The sequence below is a fragment of the Notothenia rossii genome (genome assembly GCF_949606895.1).
Source record: "Notothenia rossii genome assembly, chromosome: 8".
NCBI lineage: Eukaryota > Metazoa > Chordata > Actinopteri > Perciformes > Nototheniidae > Notothenia > Notothenia rossii.
The window spans coordinates 64,691,291-64,716,724 of record NC_136906.1 but is presented as its reverse complement, the minus strand read 5'-3'; the positions used below and the strand labels follow the sequence as shown (position 1 = coordinate 64,716,724).

Genomic DNA, 25,434 nt, shown 5'->3' with positions numbered 1-25,434 from the left:
ATAATAGCCTGGAAATGAACCTGCCCCTGACTGTAATAACTACGGTACATGAAACTGAAAAAAGGGTTTAGCAAGCACACAAAGTGATGTGTCTGGGAATGGAAATATGCTTGCTCCTTGTAGTGTGTGTGTGTGTGTGTGTGTGTGTGTGTGTGTGTGTGTGTGTGTGTGTGTGTGTGTGTGTGTGTGTGTGTGTGTGTGTGTGTGTGTGTGTGTGTGTGTGTGTGTGTGTGTGTGTGTGTGTGTGTGTGTGTGTGTGTGTGTTGCTCGATTATGGCAAAAAACATAATCTCGATTATTTTGGTCAATATTTGATATCACGATTATTAAAAACAATTATCCATTTACTTTGAAAACATCCAATTATTGAAAAAAAATGAACAGTATGTTTTTAACAGTTGATTACCCTGAACTTCAAGGATTTTTCAACTGAAAAAAAATAAAAAAATAATCGTTTTATTTCGATTATGTTTTCATAATCGTTGCAAGCCAAAATCGTAATTGCGATTCAAATACGATTAATTGAGCAGCCCGTGTGTGTGTGTGTGTGTGTGTGTGTGTGTGTGTGTGTGTGTGTGTGTGTGTGTGTGTGTGTGTGTGTGTGTGTGTGTGTGTGTGTGTGTGTGTGTGTGTGTGTGTGTGTGTGTGTGTGTGTGTGTGTGTGTGTGTGTGTGTGTGTGTGTGTGTGTGTGTGTGTGTGTGTGTGTGTGTGACAGTATAGATTTTTGCCTGGTAACTGCAACACCACCGCTCATGAAGATGAATTTCCCTAAGAATTGTCAGATTGTGTCTCTTTGCCTCGTGTGGGGGCCGTCCTTCTCTCACTTAAACGGCGGTCCTTCTCTCACTTAAACTCATAAGCTTTGGTCATTTAAAGGTCCCCTATTATACTTTTTTTCATCAATATATTATAGGTCTCAGATATATACAAAACATGTCTCTGAAGTGTTTGGCTCCAAATACCAAACAGATCATTGCAGCATCCCATAATCCCCTCTGTTTCAGCCCTGTTTCAAAAGTGCTGATTCTGTGTCTGTTTTAGATGAAAATAAGGAGCCACTCCCCACGCCCCTCTGAGAGACATTTGGTTAAAAAGAACACAATGGTGCTCTAGGAGGAGATTCAGGTGATAAGGTGGGGGTTACCTAGGTTGCTGATTGGCTAATGGTTACACAAGCCAACATTGTTATGACATCATAAAGTGGACAAAATCTGATCAGCTCATTTTCAGACAGGTTTTTATATAAATGAATCAGGACAAAAATAGAGAGAATCTTTTTTCCTGAAACTTTCAGAGTCTCTTTACACAGAGGGGACACATGGTTATGTAGAAGAGACATGAACAAGTGGGTTTTGCATAATAGGTGACCTTTAACATCATGATCAGAGAAGAGTCTTGATAATTGAACGTTTCACCCCAACAACACAAAAAGAAAAGAGTAGAAAGATGACATGATCAGTGTGTGTGCGTGCGCGCGCGTGCGTGCGTGCGTGTGTGTAATGTATTTACCTGCCACTCTGAGGAGCGAGGCCAGATTCAGCAGAGTGGTAGACTGCTTGTAGGCGGTGGAGCAGTGGGCGATGCACTCCTCTATGAGAGACAGACGGTTGGTTTGCAGGCGCACTGGGAGGGAGAGAAGGGAGGCAGAAGGGGGGAGGAGGGGTGTCAGACATGTTTGGCTAATTAATGTACTCAATCTGGAAGAGTTGTAGCGAGACGGTACAAATGATGGTGTGGAAATGATGGATGCGGCTGCAGTCGTGATATCTGCAAAACAAATCAAATGCTGCTAAAGTTTGTGAAAGGTAAAGCCCGACCCTTACAGTATGATACATCAAATAATTTGCATTGCAGCCAATATACAGGCTGAAACATGCATTATGCCAATTTCTCTTATTCACATTATTGTAAGCACAATGTCTTGAATTTTGGTTGAACACTGAAACAAAAATGAAGTGAAAATGTCTTTATATATCTTTCTCTTTACCTGCCTCCATGTTTATGTCTTTATCTAAATCTGTCTGCTAAAACATTTGCCAGGTTTCACGTGTATGCAAAATCTAAGCTTATCTTTATCCCAATTACTTTAGCCAATACTTTACACACTCAATCATTCCACACGAAAAGTGTTATAATCCTGTCAACCACAGTCCCTTGGTACCTGTAATCCTGTAAAATGTGCTACAATTTGTTTTATAAATTCGGCATGTATGGCTTTGTTGTTGTAGTCCATACAATTCACAGTGTAAATATGACTCTAAGCAAGTATCTCTTGAACATTAGTTAAATATATATACTAGTGAAGAACATATTTCGGGAAGATTTAGGATTCGGTGCTCATTGTGTGAAATGTAAAATGTGCATTTCGGTTCTGTTCTCCTCCCAGACGAAAAGGATTGGAATATATCTCAGGAAGGTTTTCTACTGCTTCATACATTTGAATTCATCAAACAGTAACTCCCAAAATTCCATTTCGTTATTTGTTTTCTTTTGCTTTCACTGAAAAGCTAAGAAATGGCATGTGAAGTGCCTCCACGGGCCTCTGTGCTTCCGAGTCTGCACCCTGCTGAGGATCTTTATGGCTTGGCATCGCTTTGGGCAAGGCCTAGAGGGAATTTTGGAGAGGGTGGGGTGTGTGTGTGTGTGTGTGTGTGTGTGTGTGTGTGTGTGTGTGTGTGTGTGTGTGTGTGTGTGTGTGTGTGTGTGTGTGTGTGTGTGTGTGTGTGTGTGTGTGTGTGTGTGTGTGTGTGTGTGTGTGTGTGTGTGTGTGTGTGTGTGTGTGTGTGTGTGTGTGTGTGTGTGTGTGTGTGTGTGTGTGTGTGTGTGTGTGTGTGTGTGTGTGTGTGGGGTATAAAGCATTGCCAAAGGCGCTGTTGGAGGGGATGCAGGAGAAAGCCTAAGATGGATTACCTTTGCTCAAATTTTTTCACTTAATACTTGTGCGTGATTATCTGTGGGTGCACAGAGTTACAGGGATATGGCTTTTACTTTTTGTGAAAAACAAAGACTGTGTGTTTTTGTGTTTTGACAGTATTTGTGCATGTGTCCTTGAGTCAGGACAACACATTTTACGAGGGCACCGCAAGCAATACAGTTTCCAGCCATGGTGACAGAACATTGAAAATAGGGTTTATAAAATAATAAGTAATAGTCAGTTCAACACCCACGTTTTTTTATTGTTCACCTTCTGTCCCATTTCTCATCCATCCCTTCCTTCCCATACTTTCTTTCTAAACTCCTGGTCTCACTGCAGTCTCACAGGTAAAGCGGGCAATGAAAAAATTATGCGAGAAGAGAGCATGGAGTGAGGAGAAAGAGGCACGAGAGTAAGGGAGCAAAGGAGGAGTGGGAAGAGAAAAAGAAACCTGAGGAATAAGTGATGCAGAAAGAGAGGAAGAAGGTGAGAGAGATGGCTCTCCCCGTCACAGCGGTTTTATGCTGGCAGCTCAGTTTGACGAGGGCAAAAGAGGGAAGAGAGCCGAGGCCTTGGAGGCAAACAACACCTCGGTTCAGAGGTGAGGCGATGAGGGGCCAAGCTGCTTGCAGACTGGCTCCACAGTTCCCTTTAAAAGAGAGCCATGCCTGGAAACCACTGTGATAGAGTACTGAGGTGGAGCCAGGAAAGAGAGAAAAGGATGAGAGTGGAGGTGAATACTGATTGGTCAGGTTTACAGATGGAGCTGAAATATAAAATATTATGCGAGTGAAGGAAACATGCAGAGCGCTAACGCTTCAATCCTAATTAGGCCATCAGGCAGATGTTGTTTTCAACAGTTGATCTGTAAATAACCATAGATTTCGATATAGTGGCAAGAAGAGGTGACATATGGAGACGGGATGGAGGCTAGATGGGAGATGGCAAACTATATGTCGGAGTTTAAATTAAGTCACAGGATGTTGGAAAAATACTGAATGTACTCTTTCAATATCAGAGTACATGATAACAATGGCCCTACGTAGATGTGTACATGACAGGATGTATGATTACCTAGAAGAGCATCATGTGTCACGATCTGTCTGTGTTGTGTTTGTTTTTTACGTCTAGATCTGTCTTTGGTTTCCGGTTTTATTTTTGTAAGTGTTCACCCCCCGTCTTGCCTGTTGCTTCCTGTCTCTGGGTGTTTTTCAATCTCGAGTAAAGCTGCTCCAGAGCCACTATTTCAAGCATACTACGTCATCGAGTGCTGCCGAAGGACTGTTCCAATGTCCAGCATACTTGGAATTCCACCGAGCCCGGCGTACTTCTTTAGGAGAAATTTCCAGGCTGCACATGTGTAGACTCCGCGGTCTTAAAATCCCCACAATGCTTTGCGCACGCACCAATTTCCCCAAATCTGTGGCGGAAAATGTAAGGTGGGGACTCTCATGTGACGCACACCTGCACACTTGTTAGCCTGTTCCACTCTTCGTTTTCCGAACGCCAGGAAGTATTCTTGCCTAGTTTCTAAAGCAAGACGCTCGGAAGACATAGACATAGCTAATCTAAACTAAACATTGTACACTGCTTTGAATTGGTATCCCTCCATCTTGTGACTGTAACCCTCTCTTGTATATACAGGACTGTCTCAGAAAATTAGAATATTGTGATAAAGTTCTTTATTTTCTGTAATGCAATTAAAAAAACAAAAATGTCATACATTCTGGATTCATTACAAATCAACTGAAATATTGCAAGCCTTTTATTATTTTAATATTGCTGATTATGGCATACAGCTTAAGAAAACTCAAAAATCCTATCTCAAAAAATTAGAATAGTTCCTCAGACCAAGTAAAAAAAAAAGATTTATAACAGCAAAACACAATCAAACATTTGAAAATGTCCATTAATGCACTCAGTACTTGGTTGGGAATCCTTTTGCACGGATTACTGCATCAATGCGGCGTGGCATGGAGGCAATCAGCCTGTGGCATTGCTGAGGTGTTATGGATGCCCAGGATGCTTCAATAGCGGCCTTTAGCTCATTAGCATTGTTGGGTCTGGTGTCTTTCAGCTTCTTCTTTACAATACCCCACATATTCTCTATGGGGTTCAGGTCAGGGGGATTTGCAGGCCAATCGAGGACAGTAATGCCATGGTCAGTACACCAGTTACTGGTGGTTTTGGCACTGTGGGCAGGTGCCAGATCATGCTGGAAAATGAATTCCTCATCTCCATAGAGCTTTTCAGCAGACGGAAGCATGTAGTGCTCTAAAATCTCTTGGTACACAGCTGCATTTACTCTGGGCTTGATGAAACACAGTGGACCAACACCAGGAGCTGACATGGCTCCCCAAACCATCGCTGACTGTGGGAACTTCACACTGGATTTCAAGCAACTTGGATTTTGCTCCTCTCCAGCCTTTCTCCAGACTCTGGCGCCTTGACTTCCAAATGAAATACAAAACTTGCTTTCGTCTGAAAAGAGGACTTTGGACCACTGTGCAACTGTCCAGTGCTTCTTTTCCTTAGCCCAAGTCAGACGCCTCTTCCGTTGTCTTGAGTTCAGAAGTGGCTTGACCATGGGAATACGGCTATTGTAGCCCATTTCCCGGACACGTCTGTGAACAGTGACTTTTGATACCTGGACTCCAGCTTCAGTCCACTGTCTTTGAAGCTCCCCCAAATTCTGGAAGCGACTCTTCTTCACAATGCTGTTAAGGCTGCGGTCATCTCTCTTGGTTGTGCAGCGTTTCCTGCCACATTTCCCCCTTCCAACAGACTTTTTGTGGATGTGCTTTGAAACTGCACTCTGTGAACAGCTTGCTCTTTGAGAAATTTCTTTTTGTGTCTTACCCTCCTGATGGAGGGTGTCAATGACGGTCCTCTGGACAGCAGTCAGATCAGCAGTCTTCCCCATACTTGTGATTTAGTTTACTGAACCAAGCTGAGTGTTTTTCAAGGCTCAGGAAACCCTTGCAGGTGTTTCGAGTTAATTAGACGATTCAAGTGATTCGTTGAACACCCTACTAGTATACTTTTTCATGATATTCTAATATTTAGAGATAGGATATTTGAGTTTTCTTAAGCTGTATGCCATAATCAGCAATATTAAAATAATAAAAGGCTTGCAATATTTCAGTTGATTTGTAATGAATCCAGAATGTATGACATTTTTTTTTTTTTTTTTTTTTTAAATTGCATTACAGAAAATAAAGAACTTTATCACAATATTCTAATTTTCTGAGACAGTCCTGTAAGCATGTGAAGGACACTGTTCGAGGTACCATATGCTCTGTATGTGATGACTACTACTACTACAAGGATAATAAATACATGTATCCTGATATTGAAGCTCAAGCCGGTGACGAATGATATTTTTCGAACAAAGGACAGACAACAAAATCAAGTAATTTGGACACAAACATTTATACTGTAGAGTACCTTGCAGTGGCAGGATGCTGGCGCTGAAGTCTTCCAGTTGGCTGAGGGCGCTGATGAGGTCCAGCTCCTCCTGGACGCTCGGAGGACCGTCTGTGATCAGCTGGAGACACACCCTGCAGGAGACAACGGACAGTTAGAACAGGAGGACTTGTTTGGGTATATTGGCATGCTACTATTGGAGATATTTTGTGTTATTAAATACCCAAGGAATGCACAATTGTAACTTGGAAATGTAAATGATGGTGTGATTGATAAGGATTGATACATATCTAAGAAATAACAAGAAATTGGTGTAAGGCTGAGACACATACTAAAGAGCAGTGGATGGATATTATTAGAGAGGTGTATACAATGGAAAAAATGACTTAATAACTTCGAGTGAGAGAAGATATTTTTGATTGTAAATGGAAGAAACGGATAATTTACTACACAGAAAAAGTCTAAAGCAAATGTAGGCATTCAAGGAGACTACAATATACGTGTATGCGACCCCTGACTATAACAACTTGTAACCATTAATGTTATATTTCAGTTTCATGTTTGTTTTGTTTTCAATGTCTTTTATTTATGTTCTTGTTTTTTATTTCTCTACCTTTGCTCTAAGCTAAGAGACGCCACAAGTTAACATGTACAGTGTTTTGCGGTTAAATGTACAAACAACTCAATTCAACTAAAGTAAAGAAAGGAGAACTAGCTAAGCAAAGGTAACCTGCTCATATGTAATGAAACAACATTATATATATATATATATATATATATATATATATATACACACATATATATATATATATATATATACACAGTGGGGCAAAAAAGTATTTAGTCAGCCACCAATTGTGCAAGTTCTCCCACTTAAAAAGATGAGAGAGGCCTGTAATTTTCATCCTAGGTATAGCTCAACTATGAGGGGAAAAAAAAAATCCAGAAAATCACATTGCCTGATTTTTAAAGAATTTATTTGCAAATGATGGTGGAAAATAAGTATTTGGTCACCTACAAACAAACAAGATTTCTGGCTCTCACAGACCTGTAACTTGTTCTTTAAGAGCCTCCTCTGTCCTCCACTTGTTAACTGTATTAATGGCACCTGTTTGAAATCGTTATCAGTATAAAAGACACCTGTCCACAACCTCAAACAGTCACACTCCAAACTCCACTATGGCCAAGACCAAAGAGCTGTCAAAGGACACCAGAAACAAAATTGTATACCTGCACCAGGCTGGGAAGACTGAATCTGCAATAGGTAAGCAGCTTGGTGTAAAGAAATCAACTGTGGGAGCAATTATTAGAAAATGGAAGATATACAAGACCACTGATAATCTCCCTCGATCTGGGGCTCCACGCAAGATCTCAAAATGATCACAAGAACGGTGAGCAAAAATCCCAGAACCACACGGGGGGACCTAGTCAATGACCTGCAGAGAGCTGGGACCAAAGTAACAAAGGCTACCATCAGTAACACACTACGCTGCCAGGGACTCAAATCCTGCAGTGCCAAACGTGTCCCCCTGCTTAAGCCATTACATGTCCAGGCCCGTCTGAAGTTTGCTAGAGAGCATTTAGATGATCCAGAAGAGGATTGGGAGAATGTCATATGGTCAGATGAAACCAAAATAAAACTTTTTGGTAAAAACTCAACTCGACGTGTTTGGAGGAGAAAGAATGCTGAGTTGCATCCAAAGAACACCATACCTACTGTGAAACATGGGGGTGGAAACATCATGCTTTGGGGCTGTTTTTCTGCAAAGGGACCAGGCCGACTGATCCGTGTAAAGGAAAGAATGAATGGGGCCATGTATCGTGAGATTTTGAGTGACAACCTCCTTCCATCAGCAAGGGCATTGAAGATGAAACGTGACTGGGTCTTTCGGCATGACAATGATCCCAAACACACCGCCCGGGCAACAAAGGAGTGGCTTCGTAAGAAGCATTTCAAGGTCCTGGAGTGGCCTAGCCAGTCTCCAGATCTCAACCCCATAGAAAATCTTTGAAGGGAGTTGAAAGTCCGTGTTGCCCAGCGACAGCCCCAAAACATCACTGCTCTAGAGCAGATCTGCATGGAGGAATGGGCCAAAATACCAGCAACAGTGTGTGAAAACCTTGTGAAGACTTACAGAAAACGTTTGACCTCTGTCATTGCCAACAAAGGGTATATAACTAAGTATTGAGATGAACTTTTGTTATTGACCAAATACTTATTTTCCATCATAATTTGCAAATAAATTCTTTAAAAATCAGACAATGTGATTTTCTGGATTTTCTTTTCTCATTTTGTCTCTCATAGTTGAGGTATACCTAGGATGAAAATTACAGGCCTCTCTCATCTTTTTAAGTGGGAGAACTTGCACAATTGGTGGCTGACTTAATACATATATATATATATATATATATATATATATATATATATATATATATATATATATGTATGGATTTTCTTATCCTCCGGCAGGAAGCAAATAACATGTTTCCCAAAATGTCGTTTAAATGTTTTAATTATCAGGACATTTAAATTTGGGGGAATTTAATTTAAACATAGTTTGGACATTGTTGAATTAAAACACCAACTACCCATAACATTTATCTATTAATGTTCTTGTTAATTGTTGTAAAGCGGCACAACCGTTTTCATTGCTTGATAAACTTTGCTGGAAGGTCTAAATTAGTTTTGTTTACTAAAGTACACACTTTCAAAGTTGTAGCAAACTTGTCCACTAATTCTGACGTCCGAGAAGTTTGATCAGAAACCTGAAGAGACCGCACAAACGGATTTATTTACAAAGTCTAGACTCATTTGATGGATCTATAACGGGGAGTTTTCCCCTCCAACACAATCCACACTCATTACCCTTAATAGGATTATGTAGCAAATCACTTAGCATATGTAACAGTACACTCAATGTGCCTGCTCAAGATGCAAGTACACGCTCTCATTTTCTCTGCTTTTCATCACATAATTATACAGCAAAGCATCGTACGGCAAGGATTGAGGGAGAAAAAACCTAAATGATTCATTTACAAATAAATAAATCCCACATGAAACAACAGCTTATGGAACAGCTCTGACGTCAGGGCAAGTTAAGTAGAGAGGAGGAAACTCGCCCTTGAGTGTATAATCATCGAAAAACGCACATTTAATTTTCAACAAACACAACAAGAAGAGGCGTCTCAAAATCTCCATCAGCGTAATGAAACCCAAACACGTCTTCAAAACAGGTTTAAATAAGGGTTGTTGACAGACTAGAGTACACACACTCTCAGCAGCTTCCCACTCTCTGAGCATGGCTGGTGCTCTCGCCAGGAACAAGAGGTTTGTCCTGGCAAATGAGAGCGGAGGAGAGGGCTGTGGATGGGCGAATGAGAGACAGAAAGAGGGCATGGTGATTATGTACTCGGGCTGTGAAGTGTCTGCAGGCGTGTGTTTTGTGTGTTCGCCTTAGAGAATATATTTTGGCTTCTCGTGCTCATGATTTGCTCCGTGGAAAGCTACTTCCTGTTTAACAGACTCAGATTTATCAATAGAACACCATAGTAAAGATCGTCCCTGTTTTATGACTAATCCAAGCAGATGGAGAACTGATGCAATAGTTATTATTATATTCTTCTGTTACTCTCCTACTCAAACAAGGGCTTACAACATAAATCACCCCTTTGGACTTTTTTTTGTTAACATTGTCCAATTTTCTTTTGCATATTAGCTCTGCGTCATTTTGACCAATTACGTGCAGGTTTCTTAAAGATATAACCAATATATTTTTGACAACTTGTACATGCATCCAAAAAGGAATTGAAAGGAATGTGGTCAATGTAAAAGGTATAATAAAAAAACCTGTGTTTGGCATGTTGTATCTGATATGACATGCATGTACTGTAGGTCAACCTCCCTGAAAATCACGGACAAGTGCCATAATAAACCTTAAGAAAACATTGTAGCACTTTATTAGCAATTAACAACTTTTGGCGGTAGAGATCAAGAAAGTATAAAAGAGAAAAGCGTATTAAATATAATAAAAAATATCCAATTTACTATCTAATTCAAGAGTGATTCACTTTATTTCAGGAATTTCACAATTCATCATAGGTAGCTATAAAAAAATGTTTGTAACTTGAACGGACTGGACTCCCTTTCCATAACTCTGCAACTTGTTTTTTGTATACAAATACAAGAAGGCTAGACCACATCACCCCTGTTTTAATCTCTCTTCACTGGCTACCTGTCTGTTTTAGAATTGATTTTACTGATTATTTGTAAAGCTCTTAACAGTTTGGCTTCTGATTACCTCACTGACCCTAATGCCACCTGAATGGCCTGTAATCCATGCAAATGACTTTGTGACTTTGTTTTGAAAAGTGCTGTATAAATAAAAGGTATTATTATTATTAATATATATATATATATATGCATATACTGAGGACGTTCAAACAGCAATCTGCTCTTGATAATAATCTTAATATGGATAAGTATCTCATGCAACCTCACCTATCCCTTCATCCTGTGTTTGTTGTCTCTGTGAGAGTGTGCTTCTCTTCTACCTGTCAGTGATGCTCATTCTTAGTTGGAAGGGATTCCCATGTTATTTTAAGAGGGATCTTTTTGTCCTTGTGTGAACTTGCCTGGTGCAACTGACCGAATCCTTCAGGACACGGGTAGGGGGCAGTTTGCGTGTTTGTCCGAGCAAGGAGAGAGTGTGTGCCTTTAAAATGTGTGTCTGTGGAGCAGCTATTTTAATCTAAAGGACACACGCTGCCAGTCTGTACGGGCCATTAATTTCAGAGCAACGTGCACAAGTTGAGACACTACCCTCAGCTCTGAAATCTCTCACACACACACACACACACACACACACACACACACACACACACACACACACACAGTGGGAGTGGTACAATGGATGATGTTGTCCAAGCCTGTGGAGGGGGGCCTCGGCATTAGTTACTATAAATGAATGACGACCCAATTACTGTCCCACTTCCCCACTAGGAACAGACGGTAGGGTTAGAAACCCACCGGCCCCCCTCTGAGATCTGAGACTAGCAACTGACACACATGTACTCCAATACAAATACTTGTATTAAACTTAATGCAACATGGAATAGGAGATTAAATGTAAGCAGCCACCATTATTACTTCCTGGTCAGTCATGCCAGCATAAAAACATGAATCCACACAAAGAAATAAATGATGTTTCTCAACAAGAAGCAAGGTCAACATCTCAGACAGCATTCCAACACTTCTGCAAGGCTACATTTGTACAAGGTTGATGGAAAATTCCTTACAAAGTTCACAGAAATTGTGAAGGTTAAACGTTTGTCTTTGCCGACACACTGGGGGTTTCACGAATAAACAACAAGTATTTCACCTCACATAATTCTTTTAGACGGGGCCAAACATTGCATGAACAGTTCCCAAGCGTCGAATAGTTTCAAGCCAGCCCGTCCTTCAGAACTAAGTCATGTTTTCAACAATTGATTCCTTTTGAAAAACAAATATTATACGGAAATCCTCCCAGTTAGTTTGAATTCATTCTTTAAAACAGTGATACAGAGCTTTTATTTAGAAAAGGTAATAACGAAAAGGCAAATCTGGAGTGCAAAGTTGAAAGGAGCATAGCAGAGTTTTACTTTGTGTTTGCACCATGGATTCTCTGCATTTAAAAAAAAAAAAAAACAAGTTGTAATAATACTATAATAATACAAATATCACTCATAAGTACGTTTTTCAAATGGCGTCCGTTCCGCACAACATGATTGGTTGATGGCTTTGTTTGCCGTGCAAAACCTCAGAAAAACAACCATGTTGCTTTAATGCTGCATAAAATGCATGTTCTGTCTGTAAATAATATAGACAGAAACAACAATCTATTGACGTTTAAATGAATCACATAACGGACCACGCCTCTGGCATGTAAAAAAGGCTTCTATAACAAAACTACATGGAAAATATCTCTCTTAATTGAAGTCATCCCCTATAAGAAGTGAGAATTGTGAAAAATGACCATTGGAAAAATAAATTGGTCTCTAAAAGTAGATACATATGAAATGTTTCTTCTTACCTGGCCAGGCCCATGCAGGGGTCAGTCAGCGTGGTGGATGAGTTGAAGTACTCTCTGGCAGCAGCCAATACTAATTCCAAGCTGTTGTGGTAGCCCACCTTCAGTAAACCTTTCCCCCGGAAAGATAAGCTGACAGGAACATCCTGGCTGACCTGGAAACATGAATATAACATTTAGAGATCAATGGGACTGCAGCATTAGAATTCATTCTTAACAGTTTAATATCCGGAGATCCCAATGGGCAGTGTGAATGTAAAATGGAGTGGGGAGTCATGTTTAATATACCTTGGAGCAGTGCATGAGCTGCCCGGCCAGGCGTACGTTCTCCACGCGGCTGGAACACAGCAGGGACTCAACAAAGACCTGCAGCAGCCAGGGAGGAGAGGGATATTATAAAAGGAGAGATGGCGTTCAACTGAGAACTAAATATAGTGATTCAGGATGTGGAACACACAGCTCCATTTGAGAATTGTGAAGCAAAGTGTCCTTCAGGGGGGACAGGTGCGCTCAGAAACTTTAAATTACACCCTTTACCTTTTTTATTCAACAATTATCTTGCTATGGTTCCTTTTCTTTCAATTGGTGTATTCTACACCTATGGTGCTATTATGTGATTATATACTTGACCCCCTTTGGTGTCTAATAAAAGAATCTGATGAAGCCTGTGTACTCAAAGGTAGTTATTTAACATCTCTGACTACAAGGGAAGACGACGGCGTGCGGGACTTTTTTTCTGCTTTATAATCAACACATTTTATCACAAATCTGATAATACTGTGTCAAATATGTTTGCTGATTTTACCTGGTGACACGTCTCTGGTTTCAGACAGGTGTAGACATTCTTCTGCATGTCCAGCAGGTCCCGCAATAGAGCTGTCCACACTGTCTCACTCACTGGAGGGTTTCTGCACACACATATACACACATTAATGTTAAGTATGTTGAAGGGATGCTGGCATATATTGCTGTTTGTAAGTGTCTTTCTACGTTCATACTTGCGGCCAGTGTGGCGGCACAGTTTGACCATCAGTTGGTGCGCTTCCTCTTCACTGGTCTGACTGTTCTTCACATATGAAATGGGCTTTTGCAGACCGTGTTTCTCCAGAATCTCCACCACACTGTTAAGCAAGAAGCACACAATATATAACTCTATATTTTCATAAAGCAGATAAGTCATATAATAGCAAGAATCGAGCAATCCAACACATATCATGACACAGGGGAAACCATTTGATATATTTCGATAGTGACAATCCTTTGTGCCTGTAGCCATCAGGCGGCACAATCAAGGGCTCACCATGTCACCCATTAAAAGTAACCTGTTGTTACCTATAATATCCCTCTCCTCCCTGGCTGCTGTAAACTGTTGTTACATACATAACATCTGCATGGGTGGTACAAAGGACTTTGAACTGCACTCACTCGCACATTTACATGTAAATATATGTAATAATCCGAACCCAAATATGTATATACAGCTCCGGATACAAATAAGAGACCACTGTAGCATTATCAGTTCCTCTGGTTTTACTATTTATAGTTATGTGTTTGAGTAAAAATTATAGTTTTTTTTATTGTATTCAATAAGCTAATGACGAAATGTATCTGTGTTGCAATTCAACACACACTGGAATGGAATGGCTGTCATACAGGAAGAAACAATTTTGAGCTGTATATTCATTGTTGTGCCATCCAGTTACTATATCATTTTATTTTAAATGTTTGTATTCTTTTTTATTTGTACCTTGTGTGAATCTTTACTGTCCTGTTTTTCACTCTCACTCTGTTGCTGCTTTAACTCCTGAATGTCCCCATGGGGATAAATAAAGGTCCATCCTATCTTAGTGTAAGCAAGGGGACATAAAGCGCTTATATAACCTCATTTTAAGTAAACCGTCATAGAATAAAGAAGAAAATGACCTGTGCATTTAAACTTTTGATTTTTAAATGCACGATTTAACTTTTGCGCCATTATGCTACTTCCTGTTCTAGTTTAAGCTGCTACGTCGAGGTTGAAGAGTCCAATTGCTGAGGATTACAACAGTGCTATGCAGTGGTCAGGCGTCTAAACACAACATAAAATGAACAATCTTCTGCACAATGTTTTGCATCTAAACTGTTAATTAAAAATGTATACAGTGTATAGTTTTTCTTTCTTTATAGACAATTTTGTATTGCATCTACCATTATAAGTACAACTAATGTGAAAGAAATAGAAAAATATGCTCCAAAGGGCAGAGGATTTGACTAGGGCGCCCCTAAATATTGTAAGCCTAAATATAATAATATGAAATAATCTTCCAAAGTAAGAAAAGAAAAACAGCAAAAGAAAAACGGACAAACGCAGTATCAAATCACATTCATCAACTTGTTTTACAGTAAACAGGGTATATGCAGGAATCCTGAAGTCAAATGTAATACCTTTTAAGACCTTTTTTAAGACCCTTTCCATACATTTTAAGACCTCATCGCAACTTTGAGTTCTAACCGGTTACATTGGCAACACACTTTACCTCACATTTACTATATTGATTGTAAGATAGCAAAACTAAACAGAGTGCAGACAGACTACTGAAGCCTCCTTTCCACATGAACTTCAACCTCTCTGTGAAGGTCAGGTTTAATGCAGTATGCTGCTTTTTTGCTTCTGTAGACTCTGTGCTCTTTCATTCCAGTAAAACTCCTCAGAAACCATTAGAAACCAGTATTTGACCAATAAACAAAACAATTGACAAAACTTTGAACTATGAAATATGTTAAACTTTGGTGAGCTTCAGCGGGGTAATGCCATATAGGAGCTACCTCACAAATACCCAGGGGTTAAATTGGGCTGGGGCTGTCCGGGGCTAAGCCCTGGCACATAGAACGATGCTCTGACGTCATCACCCTCACACATTTGTCATATGTTTACAAAAAAGGATATATATGTTAAGACTTTTCTCGTTCTTAATATAGACTATATTTAGGGTCGATATGTGTTGACTTTACTTTAAAATAGCAGATCTCTGTGACCGGATATAGTTTGGCTTAGACCCCGGCCCCGAGGACGCATACGGTAAAACGCATACGCAAGCGCAAAAAAGGCTTCCGTTCACACGCATTCGATTCATTAACGTGTCCGTTCACACTAGACCGCTGGAAATGTTGGAAACAATGTAGTACATATGTCAGGCCTGTAAGTGGCGCTGCTGCCGCCCGAAATACACCAAAAGCAGCGAAGAAGACCCCGGAGCATGGTTGCCATGGTTGCCCTTCTGTTTATTCTCCGCGGTGGACGGCTTGTTCTCCTGCTGTATCTCTCAGGTAGTCCACCAGCAGATGAAAAATACCCACCTCTCCGCCTCTTCCAAGGAAGGAGGGGACCGTGCGGCAGAGTTTCCGAAAAAAAAATGTTCCGCCGGTCAACATGTCCGTTAAAGTTTAAATCTTCCGTACAAAATTAGAAAAGTGCCGGTCAGAGGTCTTCTTTGTTATTTATTGAGCTTTAAAACAAATTGATAACGACTCTGTTCTCTGTATAATAATATAATAATATTTTAATAAACGGTGACTGCCTCTCTTTTCCTCCCCCTCTTCTGACAGCCCAGCAGCAGCAGGAGACGTGGGGAGAGGGAGGCGGGCTATTTCATCGTTATCAGAAAATGATCATATAGGGCTTGCACACAGCCATTGGACCCCCAGAGCGTTGCGTATGCCGGTCTACCCACCTTGGGACCCGTTACCGTAGTCGTTTAGTGTCCCCCCCCCCACACACACAGAGCGGAGCAAGGCAACGAAACTTAAAATAATAAGCAGCATTTTACGGCGCGCTATGCATGGAGCCGCCTTGGGGGGTTTCCTGACATGTCGTTTCAGTAAATTAAAGGGTGTTTCATGTTGTCGTTGCTGTGGACCTTCTTAATACCTTGGAAAATGCCGTTTAATACTTTTTAATAGCCTTAATCTTCGCTAAATTGATTTATCAACTTTTAATACTTTTGAAGACCCCGCGGACACCCTGGTAAAGGCAGAGGACAGGATGATAGGCAGTGATAGGCAGTGGCGAAACTACCAGGGTGGCATGGGGTGGCAGCCGCCACCCCTGAAAAGGGGTCTGCCACCCCACCTGCCACCCCAGTCAAAAAATACCAACTGATGATTTATTGGATAATTATTATTAATATCGTTTTAAGATCAAAACAAATTCAAAACAATCCAAAATCGGTGTCAAACTGCAGAATGTCAAATTTGAAAAAGAAACTTGTTGGTGCACACCCCCCCCCCCCCCCCCCCTCCCCCCATCACGAATGGTTGCATCCATATCGCAGAATCTCTTTGCCTTGACGTGGAGTCAGCGCAGACACAAGCTGTCAGATGGAGTCTGTTCACAGGTGGGTAACGTCGAAGTGTAATGTGATTTCGAAACGTTTATAATTCCTCATAGATGGAAGGCGCTGTACAAAATAAACTATTATTATTATTATTAGAGATATGGTACTAGTAACTGGTAGTTTCTGGATGAATATGCTGTGTTGTTATCGATTTCAGAATTAACTACCGAGTGATGAGGCTAGATAGCTATTATGTGGCTAACCCCTAGCTACGTTTTACCTCATGTCACGGTTAGCCACAAGATAGCTTTTGAAGCCAGTTCGGTAACTAGCTAGCTGGCGCTAGCTAACTGAATAACGTTGATAACTAGCCAGCTACTGGCAAGCCTTTGACATTTTGAACTGAAACCAAGTGATGTTGTGGCATTTCATATCATTGTAGTTCTATGAAACGTTCTTAACAAGTTTGCTATTTGGCGTTAGCTAGTATGCTAGTGGTGGCTAAGGCTAGCAGAATTTCTGTGTGTAGCATCAGAAAGGCGAACCTTAACGTTACATGTAAACTTTAATGTATGTTTAACATAAAAACTTTAATTTATGTTTGAATATGACTTGTTTCAATTATAGGAAGGCCATGTCGTCAACCACAAAGAGGAAGGGTGACATCAGGAGCTTCATCCTCACAAAGAAGCAGGTTAGTGATGTGAGGGAGCATGAGGGTCCAAGTGCAGACAGCCTCTGCCACTCGAAGCTTGAGGCTAGAGCGGGAAGGTTAGTTAGCTAGTTCAGCTGGTCCTCGTGGTATTGTAGCCCAGTGCTATATTTTCCTTTTATTTTCTTTATGTTACAAAAAAGCTGGCTAACTATTAAGGTGGCATAGCAGAGGTTGCTTATTTAAAGGAGTAAAGCATTTCGGTAATGCAAAATATGCATTAGGTAGGTAATTTCATTGATGCAGAGAGAAACCTTTTATTTGAAATATTTTATTTGACTGTAATCTCATTTAATATTTACATAGTAAACACTTTCTACTTTTATATAAAAGGGGGATATTTGTGATTTCATTGCATTTACTATAAGAGTAATGAAAGGTATTTTAAATTTGCTTAATTTAGGTTAAAATAAGGGATACACTACTACACTACAAAACTTAACATAAAATCGTATAGATTACCACATAGTTTGTGTGGTCAGTTAAAAGAACTTAGGAAGTGTCCCAGTTAACAATTTAGTTAATTACATTGCTACAGTATTTCTATTTTCAGGATTTCCACTTTTTGTCACAGCCCAGTAAATGTGATCTTATATTTCAATATACCACCACAAGTAGTGATATTTTAAACGAAGCTACAGTGCAGTAACATTAGGGCTAATGTATTATGTTAATGGCCTACTTTTTGTGTAAAATAGGCTACAGATCAGAAAAGAGCAGGAGAGAGCGAGCCCGAGGCAGAATCTGCCAATGCAGAGAGCCAGTTCATTGAGATGGAGGTGGAAAAGATCTGCGTAGCTGGTCAGTATGTTTTTGTTGTTGTGTTATGGTCCAGTTGTGTTCACTCCTTACGTTTGAGAAACTCCACTGCCGTTGGTGTGTGAATGGGTAAATGAGAAGCCATTGTAAAGTGATTTGGGTACTGTTAAATGCAAATAAAGTGCTATAAGTGTGACATTGACCATCAGGGTTATTATTATTATTATTATTATTATTATTATTATTATTGCTACCTATAGTATCTTATTTTATTTTATTTTTCTCCTACACAAAGAAAAAATACCCCAACAGAGACCTTGGAGTGCCTTGATCCAGAGCCAGAGCCTGAGCCAGAGCCAGAAAGTGTCAATGATGACTGTGCAGAGAGACAGTCTGAGACAGAAGTGGAAGATTGTGCAGCTACAGCTGGTCCTCATGGTATGTTTTTTGGTGGGTGGGGGGTTCCATTCAAGTGTTAGCTCCTTACGTTTGAAAAAAAGCTACCACAATTGGTGTGAATGTGTGTGAGAATGGCTTAATGAGAGGCCATTGTAAAGTGTGTTGGGTACCGTTAGTTGCAAATGAAGTCCCATATGTGCAGTCCATTTACCATTTGGATCAAATACATATATCAGCACAGAATTAGTGACATTTTATCAAAGCCACAGTACAGTAAATGCCATGTATGATTTGAATCAATGTAGATCAATCAATGTATCAATGAATCAATGTAGTTAATCAATGTATCAATGAATCAATGTAGTTAAATACATCTTGGGGCTTATCAGGGTAGTTATTATAGAGTAACTTTCCCTCCTTATTTTATCTTTTTCCAGACATTTCCAAACACAGAGGGGATGGGCCGACACAACCATCGCTGGAGAGCTTTCCCAAGACGATGCAAGGTTGTGCAAGGAGAAGTTTCCATGCTGACTGGTACAAAATGCATAACTGGGTGGAATACTCACAGTCAAAAGACGCAGCATATTGCTTTGCTTGTAGACACTTTTCTTTACCTAATGCCTCTAGGACTGTGTTTACCTCTATGAATGGTTATTCTAACTGGAAGAAAGCTACATTTAAGGACAGTGGATTTTGTTCACATGCTAAATCAGAGAGCCATGTTAATGCTATGTTTGCATGGACAGAGAATAAGAAAATGCTAGACAGAAACTCATCAATGTTAGGAATGATGGAAGAGGAGTCAAGTAAAAAAGTAATCGAAAACCAGAAATATATACGCACACTTGGTGAAGTCCTGTTGTTAACTGCCACTCAAAACATTTCCCAGCGTGGTCACCGGGAATCATCCGAGGCGGACAATAGAGGAAATTTCCTAGAATTGTTGGATCTCCTGAGCAAGCATGATCCGTTTTTAAAAAAACGAATGGAAAATCAAGCAAAAAATGCAAAATACACAAGTAGCCTGATACAAAATGAAATACTGCAGTGTTTAGCAGATATGGTTAAAGAGGAGATTATCAAAGAGGTTAAAGAGAGTGCACAATTTTCTGTTCTTGTTGATGAAACAAAAGATGTAAAGAAAATGGAGCAGATGTCTTTTGTTCTTCGGTACTATTATAATGGTGTAGTTCAGGAGAGTTTTCTAGAGTTTCAAGAGGCAGATAAACTGGATGCTGCCAGTTTAACAGAGAAGATCATTGGCTGTTTAGAGAAGTATGGGCTGGAATATAAAAAAAACCTAGTTGGGCAAGGCTATGATGGTGCTTCAACTATGAGTGGGAAGCATGCTTGTGTCCAAGCCAGAATAAGAGAAGTAGCCAAGCATGCATTCTACGTTCATTGCAGTGCCCACTGCTTAAACCTAGTGATGGTAGACAGTGTGAAATCTGTTCCTGATGCAAGAAATTTATTTTCATTGTTAGAGCGACTGTATATTTTTATGTCAGGATCTTATGTCCATCCTAAATGGTTGGATGTGCAGAGAGAGATGTATGATGGTCAAGTAAGGGAACTCTCACGTCTCAGCGAGACTCGATGGGCCAGCAGACATACAGCTTGTCGCAATGTCATGGATAGGTTGCCTGCTGTAATGCAAGTACTGGAAGATATTTCAGAGGAGGACAATCCGGACAGAGCGGTTGAAGCAAGAGGTCTACTAGTTCAGATCGATCTACATTTTATTGGATGTCTTGTACTATTTAGAAAGGTACTAAAGGACACACACTTTTTGTCAGAGATGCTTCAGTCAACACAGGTTGACCTTACTAAAGCTGTAGAGTTAATTGCGACCCTCAGACAGACTCTGGAAGACTATCGCAGTGAGACATACTTTGATGAGCTGTGGAATGAGGTACTAGCCACCTGTGAAAAGTCTGACATTTCAACGACTCACACCTTTAAAAGGGCAAGGCAAATAACACAAAGACTTCAAGGTAGTGTTATCATGTCAACATTAGGACAACACACAGAATCGGACAGTAAGAGGTCTTTTATCACCAAGGTATTTTATCCCATCATTGATTGTATGGTTGGTGAAATGAGAAGACGATTCTCTAGCGTAAACTGTGACATCATGCAGGGTGTCCAGGCCCTAAATCCATCCAGCAGCAGCTTTTTAAATGAGGAGGCAGTTTTTCTATTAGCAAATGCATATGGGTCAAATGTAGAGGATCTGAAACATGAACTGCACCAGACTAGAAGGTTGTTAGATCGACAAGCAACACATGGAAAAAGTCCGTCCAGTTTAATAGAATTTGTTAATTTTTTGGAACCATACAAGGAGGTATTCTTTGAGATGTTCAGGTTATGTAAAATAGCTGTGGTATTGCCTGTTACCAGTGCAGCATGTGAGAGGAGTTTTTCAGCTCTTAAACTGATCAAGAATAACCTGCGTTCTACCATGACTGAGAACAGACTAGCAAGTATAGCAATTCTCAGTATTGAGTCTAAACGTGCGAAAGATTTAAATTTGGATGAGTTTGTGAAGAGATTTGCTGCACAGCATAGCAATCGTCGCATACAGCTTCTTTAGCAATCAGATGATATATGTAACGGAGTCAAAAAACATTCTAATCTGCTTTGTATTTTTTTGGTTGCATTTACAATGTGAAATTTCATCAATAACTGATAATGTAAATACTTGTATATATTTTGTGACTTTAACACACACAGAAATTGTTCTCACAAACCTGTCTAACCTATTCTGTACACATGCACTCACAAAACACTTTGGCAGGCAGGCCTTTGAGGGAGGGCTTTGCTTCTAGGATAATGCTGGAATTTTGTAAAGTGCTGGGAAGTCCTCAAATTTCTAAATCATTCCTATGGCTTGATTTTGCTTTCAAAGTGCCTCAGATTGATTAGATTGAATTAACAATGTTCAACATTTTTGACCCGGGGGATATGCCCCGGATACCCCCCCAGAAGGCTTGCTTGGGATGAGCAACATTTCTGATGCTACAATAATCCCAAGGGAAACACTGTTTTAATGTACTAAAAAGTGGAATGCTCATGTATGTAGACCAAATATTGAATTTATCACACTTGGGTGTTGAAAACACTGTTGTATATGGGTGCATATAAAGTACAAAGTAAGGTGGGCTTCCTAAAAAAATTGCCACCCTACAATATATGCCTGCCACCCCTCTGCCACCCCATGTATAAATCTCTAGAATCGCCACTGGTGATAGGTGTCACAGGAGAAAAAGGAACAGGGGTAAATATATATATATATATATATATATATATATATATATATATATATATATATATATATATTCAAAAACAACTCCCTAACAAGTTCAAGGTAAAGCACAAATGAGAAAGACAGAAGATGTGTTCGCTCTAAGCTGTTCATTATTTTGGCAGCAGATAGTGGTCTGCAAGCCACGGTGCAACGCTGAAGAGCCCCATGATAAACTACACGACGCACCTCTTTGTAAGCGTGTGTTTGTCTTGAAGCATGTGAGTGCTGGCAGTCACATATGACCCAGGGAGGGAGTGCGTGTGTGCGTGTGTGCGTGTGTGTGTGAAATTAGCATTGCCCCCCCAGTCTCAGCAGGGTCCTACTGCTACAGATGTTCGCTCTCTGCCGAAACTCATTAGCATAGTAAACAGGTGAGTGTGTACGTGTGTGTGAATGTGAGCAAAAGGTAGAGGCAGACAACAAGCCTTGATATTACCAACCTGTGTGTGTGTGTGTGTGTGTGTGTGTGTGTGTGTGTGTGTGTGTGTGTGTGTGTGTGTGTGTGTGTGTGTGTGTGTGTGTGTGTGTGTGTGTGTGTGTGTGTGTGTGTGTGTGTGTGTGTGTGTGTGTGTGTGTGTGTGTGTGTGTGTGTGTGTCTGTATGTTCACTGTACATATTAATGTGCAAGCAAGTGGTAGTGGCAGCCGCTGAAAACAGCTTTTATTCCGGAGGCTCTTGGGGAGCAGACACTTCGCATTAATGCCTGATTCATCTGGGGTAGAGTGGTAGAGAGTGTGTGTGTGTGTGTGTGTGTGTGTGTGTGTGTGTGTGTGTGTGTGTGTGTGTGTGTGTGTGTGTGTGTGTGTGTGTGTGTGTGTGTGTGTGTGTGTGTGTGTGTGTGTGTGTGTGTGTGTGTGTGTGTGTGTGTGTGTGTGTGTGTGTGTGTGTGTATGTGTGTGTGTATGTGTATGTGTGTGACTCACAATGCTTCAGCACGAAATATACATGAACATACTTTCCAGTGTCCCCAGGCTGTGTTTGCGCATGGTGGTGTGTGCCTGCTTGTAAATATGTCTGGATATTTGTCTGCAAAGGCCAACACAGGCTTTCCTGTTGATGCTTCCTCCTCCTCATCCTCATCATCTACATTCCCTTCAGGCTCCCAACCACCCCCTGCCTTTATCCTTATCCTCCTTCCTTCCTCCTCATCACTTCACTGTGTTTGGAAGTTCACCCTGAGGGGAGGGGTGGAGGAGAAAGAGAGAGACACGTACTGTGATTCTAACCTGTAACGGAGAAAATGCCTGAGGCTGTTTGAATACCATGAGACGGACAGAGGTCCTTTGATATTGTGCGTGTGTGTGTGTGTGTATTGGGGTGTGTGTGTGTTTAGATGTCACGTCCATGTCTCCTCTCCTTCATAGGCCCATGAAGGGGGAGGGAGGTAATAAACATTGCTACAAACTTAAGTGAACATTTCCCAAGCAATGCAGCACTAATCACCCAAGTGATGGGCTTCTCATCGCCACTTTAAATGCCTTGCTAACGGGCACAGGAGTGATGTACGGACAAAGAACCGGAGGTAGGAATTAAAAAGTTAAAAATTAAAATGTTAGAGAAAATGAAGTAAACAGTGAATCTCTATATCTCAAAGTCTGAACATGATTAGAAAAAGGCTTTAAAGTGGGGCTGAAATACGACCTACCTGAGATGCTTCTCAAGTTTGTCCACCTGATCGTGGAGGGATGCGGTGATGGCCGTGTCTTGTCTGTATGAGGATAAGACAACAGCAAAAAAAGTACTTTGTGTTAATGTCATTAAAAAGCACTAAAAAGTAGAGCAAAATAGAGAAAATGTGTGTGCATAGTGTGAATGTGCATGTCTCTGTGGGTCATACAGTTTGTGTGTGGGTGTGACTGTGGCCTGCCACTGTGAGGTTGTGCTCAATTCTACTAAAAATAAAACCCCACAAAGCTTTGCCCTGAGGCAAAGGATTCTGGGTCAGGCTGGCCTGAACCCCACTAGAGTCCTGACCCTGATGAGACAACCTTGTGTGTGTGCATCAGTGAGCGAGTGAGTTTTTTTTTTTTTTACATTATCTCTGTTTTCACACACATATCTTGACCTCTCAATCTGTTTCTCTTCTTCACGTCTCTGCTGCTTCACCTCCTGTTCTTCCTCTTTTTCTTCCTCATTACATTCCTCTCCCTCACTCACCACCTAATCCCATGCCCATTTCCGCATTTCCCTCCCTCGTTGGGGTGAATGCACATCACATTCCTCTGACAGACCTAATTAAGCTGTCTCAAAAATGAAAAAAACAGAAATCAGAAAATTGGTTTGGAACTTCTAAGTCATGGTTTCTGTCCTAGCTTGCAAATATGTAATAGTCTATGCTGTGATGGCAATTTTGGAGATTAGCAAGTCAGAGAAATCCTGGGAGAAATTTGAAGCTGAAGGCATTGAATTTACAGTAGAGCCTTGCAGCAATGCTAATCCAAGCACTGCAGAAAGAGAGTCTGTCTGGCAAAGTGAAATGCTTAGAATGAAATGTGCTGATAAAGAAAGAAACGTATGAGTATTATATACACTGAAATATGTGTACAGTAAGACCCTATGTTGGGCAGTTAATATGCTCAATTGCCAAACTGCACTAATAAATGAGAACACTTATTGATAGCACTAATTATTTTCATTTTTGTGCTTGTTAGGGGAGGGATGTGTTGAACTGTGACTTACAGGATGTATCTGAGAATGCAAATGATACTGATACTAAATGTGATGATTGAGAAACATTGTCTTCAAACATATTACAGTTCCAGGAACTTTGTATACAATACTTTGATATAGCAATTACATACATTTTTATTGCGACTATTTATTTAGTTGAAAGCAGTTCTGATGAACATTGTTGACAGCAAGATATTCTGATTACTTATTTCTGGAAGGAGAACATGCTTCTGTGACTGCTCAATTGTTTATAGCTGTGCCACAGACACATTTTATTCACCTACTGTATGAGGGGTGGCAGCAACAATCTTTATTTCTCAACCTGAACAAATAAAACAGCATATACAACAAACACCAGTGAGAAGCATTAACTGACTACTAGCTCACCTCACTAGCTACTAATAGGTAAGCTAAGTTCAGAAGTAATAGCAGAACTAAACATAGGGCTTTTGTTCATTTAACAGCCTTAGTCCCCTATACAAAACAACCAATAGCAATGTTTTTTCATATTATAGTTATTGTTGTAAAAATGGGTTTGAGTTGATAAGTTACTATCCTCTTCAGTGTTAGCTAGCTTGCTAGCAATGGAATCACCAACTATTAGATCAGGGGTGTCAAACTCAAGGCCCGGAGGCCAAATACGGCCCGCGACTTCATTTCATGCGGCCCCTCAAGAGCTTGCAAAGAATATAATATGTTTATTATACGGTTACATGCCAATTTACAGAAGCACGTTGCCCATAAACTACATATCCCACAATGCATCTCAAATTTGACTTTTTCTCAGAATTTGACTTTTTCTCAGAACAAGTTTTTTTCTCAGAATTTGACTTATTTTCTTCAAAATATTCATTTTTTCTTA

The 25,434-nt window shown here is 40.4% G+C and overlaps 2 protein-coding genes across 4 annotated transcripts in view; one reads left to right on the top strand and one right to left on the bottom strand.

Moving 5' to 3' along the window:
- Positions 1-25,434, bottom strand: part of nbas (NBAS subunit of NRZ tethering complex) — a 184,705-nt gene that overhangs the window by 106,347 nt on the left and 52,924 nt on the right. The window contains exons 26-32 of the mRNA XM_079645282.1: positions 23,548-23,610; positions 13,408-13,530; positions 13,215-13,317; positions 12,698-12,775; positions 12,413-12,564; positions 6,363-6,475; positions 1,511-1,624 (exon numbers count right to left, since the gene is read on the bottom strand). Of these exons, the coding sequence (XP_079501408.1) occupies positions 1,511-1,624; positions 6,363-6,475; positions 12,413-12,564; positions 12,698-12,775; positions 13,215-13,317; positions 13,408-13,530; positions 23,548-23,610 (746 nt within the window). The remainder of the gene's footprint in view (positions 1-1,510; positions 1,625-6,362; positions 6,476-12,412; positions 12,565-12,697; positions 12,776-13,214; positions 13,318-13,407; positions 13,531-23,547; positions 23,611-25,434) is intronic.
- LOC307015092 (uncharacterized protein) lies at positions 16,703-21,125 on the top strand. Of its 3 annotated transcripts, XR_013801418.1 has the most exons (5): positions 16,703-16,782; positions 17,350-17,416; positions 18,133-18,235; positions 18,506-18,631; positions 19,030-21,124. XR_013801418.1 is itself a non-coding variant. In XM_079643483.1 (4 exons), exons 1-4 carry the CDS (start codon positions 17,330-17,332, stop codon positions 19,240-19,242), a joined length of 546 nt encoding a protein of 181 aa, XP_079499609.1. In that variant the 5' UTR covers positions 16,857-17,329; the 3' UTR covers positions 19,243-21,125. The 3 variants fall into 3 exon arrangements, 1 of the variants encoding a protein (XP_079499609.1); XM_079643483.1 differs by lacking the exon at positions 16,703-16,782 and having other exon boundaries at positions 16,857-17,416; positions 18,489-18,631; positions 19,030-21,125; XR_013801419.1 differs by lacking the exon at positions 16,703-16,782 and having other exon boundaries at positions 16,869-17,416.

What these genes read in the sequence shown, in the direction of transcription:
- LOC307015092 (XM_079643483.1), top strand. Translation starts at nt 17,330, where the DNA reads ATGACTTGTTTCAATTATAGGAAGGCCATGTCGTCAACCACAAAGAGG. An exon ending in TCATCCTCACAAAGAAGCAG is followed by an intron (nt 17,417 to 18,132) that starts GTTAGTGATGTG and finishes TGTGTAAAATAG; the next exon opens with GCTACAGATCAGAAAAGAGC. An exon ending in GGAAAAGATCTGCGTAGCTG is followed by an intron (nt 18,236 to 18,488) that starts GTCAGTATGTTT and finishes TCCTACACAAAG; the next exon opens with AAAAAATACCCCAACAGAGA.